Raw genomic sequence first — 3497 nt, forward strand, 5'->3', positions numbered from 1 at the left:
GAGCGGGTCCAGAACCACGGAGCCGAGCGGGTCCAGAACCACGGAGCCGAGCGGGTCCAGAACCACGGAGCCGAGCAGGTCCAGAACCACAGAGCAGCAGGAACCGGTGTCAGCAGGGATGAAAGCGGGCCCGGTCCAGGGCCCAGCAGAACCCCAGGGTGAGGTCTGCCTCCTGTGGAGACCTGGATCTGATAAAATGTTTTTACAGTTTTATGTTGACCCTCTAAAACCCCAGGTCCTGGTCCATCTGTGACCCAGCCCAGATCTACAAGACTTGAACCCACCTCAGAACCTAAAGTGTCAGACAGAACCAGGTCCAGAGAGAACTCCTCCCCCAGGAGGAGGAGGAGACCATCCAGGTCCCCCCGGAGGAGCAAAGAAGCCAAGAGCTCAAAGAAACAGAGAAGATCCAGGTCCCCTCACAAGACCTACAGGAGGAGGTCCAGGTCCAGGTCCAGGTCCAGGTCCAGGTCCAGGAGTCGCTCAGTCAGGAAGAGGTCTCGGTCCAGGTACTGGAGTTCTCCTGGTTCAGCTCCTCAGTTTGTGTTGGACCTGATGTTCTGATCCTGTCGTAGGTCCTGGACCAGGCGGTCTCGGAGGTCCCGTTCACGGTCTGGGTCCCGCAGCCGCAGGAGGCCCGCCTACAGCCAGAGGGACCGCTGGAAACGAGAACCGAGCCACTCCCCCGTCCTCATCCTCCGCAAGAAGAGGTCCCCGACCCGCAAGAACCGCAGCCGGAGCAGCAGCCCCCACCGGATCAGTGACCTGGGTCAGTTCCACAGTCCGGTCTTCTGGACTGGACCGGACCTCTGATGTACGGTTTGTTTACTGTGTGTGTGTGTGTGTGTGTGTGTGTGTCCTCAGACAAGGACCAGCTCCTGAGGATAGCCAAGGCTAACGCTGCAGCCATGTGTGTGAAGGCGGGCATGCCGGTCCCAGCCGGTCTCCAGTCCACGGTCCTGGCTCTGCCGGGCCTGGCCATGAACGCTGCGGTGGCCAGCATGACGGCAGGTAGGCTCCTCCCACTGACTGTTGGATCACTGACCCGGTTCTGTCTCTGACGGGCTGCGTGTGGTCCTGCAGCCTCGGTGACGGCCGCCCTGTCCAACATGGGCACCCTGTCCTCCCTGCTGCCCTCCATGACCCACAGAGCTCCGCCCCCCCTGCAGAGCTGCAGCGCCGCCCTGGAGGAGCTGAAGAGGAAGGTGGCCAAGCAGGCCAACAGCATCAGCATCAAGGAGTTCACTGACGTAAGACCACCTGACCCAGGTCCAGACTGATACCTGAGACCTGACCCAGGTCCAGACTGATACCTGACCCAGGTCCAGACTGATACCTGACCCAGGTCCAGACTGATACCTGACCCAGGTCCAGACTGATACCTGACCCAGGTCCAGACTGAGCCTCAGACCTGACCCAGGTCCAGACTGATACCTGACCCAGGTCCAGACTGAGCCTCAGACCTGACCCAGGTCCAGACTGATACTTGACCCAGGTCCAGACTGAACCTCAGACCTGGACTGTAGCTTCCAGCTGCACTTCATACCTTCAGACAACAGGTGGAGCCAAAGTTCTAAACTCAGGAAGAGAAGAAAATAAACAAGAATCACAAAACATCTAATCTGAGAACAAACAAACAAACAAACAAACAAACAAACAAACAAACAAACAAACAAACAAACAAACAAACAAACATCAGGTTTTAAGTATTTCAACTGCATCAAAAACTTTAGTCAGAAACATCTTTTTCTTTTGATTCCTACAAAGACTGTAGGTTTACATTTGTTAAAATAGCAAAACAGTAGCTAAAACTAGCAAAACAGTAGCTAAAACTAACAAAACAGTAGCTAAAACTAACAAAACAGTAGCTAAAACTAACAAAACAGTAGCTAAAACTAGATAAAACATTTATCAGTCAGAGTAAATTCTGGATGTTGTTTAAAATGTAAACAGGAACAAGGTGGAACTATTTTCATGTCTCTTAAAGTCGTATTTAATAGACAAACAAACAACAAACGTCTGATGATTGAATCAGGAAGTAAAACAGATTTTTTTATTAAAGGAAGACAAATTAAAGTTGATGTCAACGTCAGTACAAATTAGAGCAGGTCTGAAGGTTTAGGAGGACCTGAGGAGACCAGTTCTGGATGGGACCAGATGTTCTAGATGTGTCAGCCGCTCATAGAGGCACTTATGCACCCCCACACCATCAGAGAGGCAGGTTCTGAACGGTCCTTGTTGCTTGTYGGTGTGTTTACAGAAATGTCAGATGATCGTGGACAGCAGCGGGGAGCTGCCCGTGGCTCTTCCTCACGTCTCTGATGAAGAGGATGACGTGTCGGTGTTTGGAGGAGGAGTGGCGGCGGTTCGGGAGCAGAAGGTCATCAGCTTCAACATCACGGTAAGGTCTGGACAAACGTCTCCTCCATGTCCTTCACGTCATGTCCTCCTCTCTCTCTGTCCCCGTCAGAACTCCACGGTCCGTCCCTCGGCTCGCTGCGATGCAGAAATGGCCAAAGAGTTTCCCGTGTCCTCGGGGTCCCAGCATAGGAAAAAGGTCTGAACAGGTCCAGGCTGGACCAGGACCCYGTCCTCCACGGATCAGGCAGGTTCTCACATGGTGTCTTTGTGTAGGAGGGGGACGGGATGGGCGCCTACGGGGAGTGGGTTCCTGTGGAGAAACCTGCAGGGAAAGCTGCCAATGGTTCCAGGAAGTCCAGCGGTCCCAGCGTGGCCACATCTTCATCTTCATCATCRTCTTCTACAGCAGCAGCAGCTGAAGCAGCCGTTAGCACAGCGCTACCTGACGTTAGCGAGCAGCCGACACCCGACAGGGACAGTGTGTTTCCTGAACCACGACTACAGGTGAGACACCACCTAGATCCACCAGAGTCTGAGTCCAGCAGGTGAGGAGTGTCCTCAGTGTGGGACAGTTTAGGTCCATCAGGGGGGGTTGGGACCAGAGGCTGAGNGGACAGTTTAGGTCCATCAGGGGGGGTTGGGACCAGAGGCTGAGCCTGTGAACATAAACAGGAAAGGACTAAGAACACAGCCTTGAGGTACTCCCTGAGGAACACAGTCTCTGAACACATGGACCGGTTCTGAGTTTGCTGTCTAAAACTGACAGGTCAGTCTGAGACAGGTGTTGACCTTTGACCTCTGCCTGTCTGTCTTCAGCCCGTGGACATTTCTCAGGCGGTGACTGAGAGGATCAAAGCTCAGAGACGATTGGCTGAGAATCCTAACGACGTCAGCGCCATGTGCATGCTGAGCCGGGCTCAGGAGCAGGTACTGCYTCAGTTTGGATCTTCAGCTAACATTTAGCTACTTTTCTTTGAGATAACCTTTCTACTGTGTAGATCAGGCCTATTCAATTATTTTTTCTGCTGGGCCAGATTAGAAAATTTTGAGATGCCACTGGGCCGAAGACCCCCCTACTTATATTATTTCTTGACATTTAACTTTAAATATGCTACCACATGAACAAAATCATAAAA

At 52.7% G+C, this 3497-nt stretch overlaps 1 protein-coding gene across 1 annotated transcript in view; it reads left to right on the plus strand.

Moving 5' to 3' along the window:
* Positions 1 to 3497, plus strand: part of sonb (SON DNA and RNA binding protein b) — a gene marked incomplete in the record, with an annotated part of 28161 nt that overhangs the window by 5156 nt on the left and 19508 nt on the right. The window contains 9 exon segments of the mRNA XM_014031168.1: positions 1 to 158; positions 236 to 509; positions 576 to 769; positions 865 to 1011; positions 1084 to 1250; positions 2261 to 2401; positions 2471 to 2557; positions 2635 to 2865; positions 3178 to 3288. Of these exon segments, the coding sequence (XP_013886622.1) occupies positions 1 to 158; positions 236 to 509; positions 576 to 769; positions 865 to 1011; positions 1084 to 1250; positions 2261 to 2401; positions 2471 to 2557; positions 2635 to 2865; positions 3178 to 3288 (1510 nt within the window).

The sequence above is a fragment of the Austrofundulus limnaeus genome, unplaced genomic scaffold (assembly GCF_001266775.1).
Source record: "Austrofundulus limnaeus strain Quisiro unplaced genomic scaffold, Austrofundulus_limnaeus-1.0 Scaffold1195, whole genome shotgun sequence".
Classification (NCBI taxonomy): Eukaryota; Metazoa; Chordata; class Actinopteri; order Cyprinodontiformes; family Rivulidae; genus Austrofundulus; species Austrofundulus limnaeus.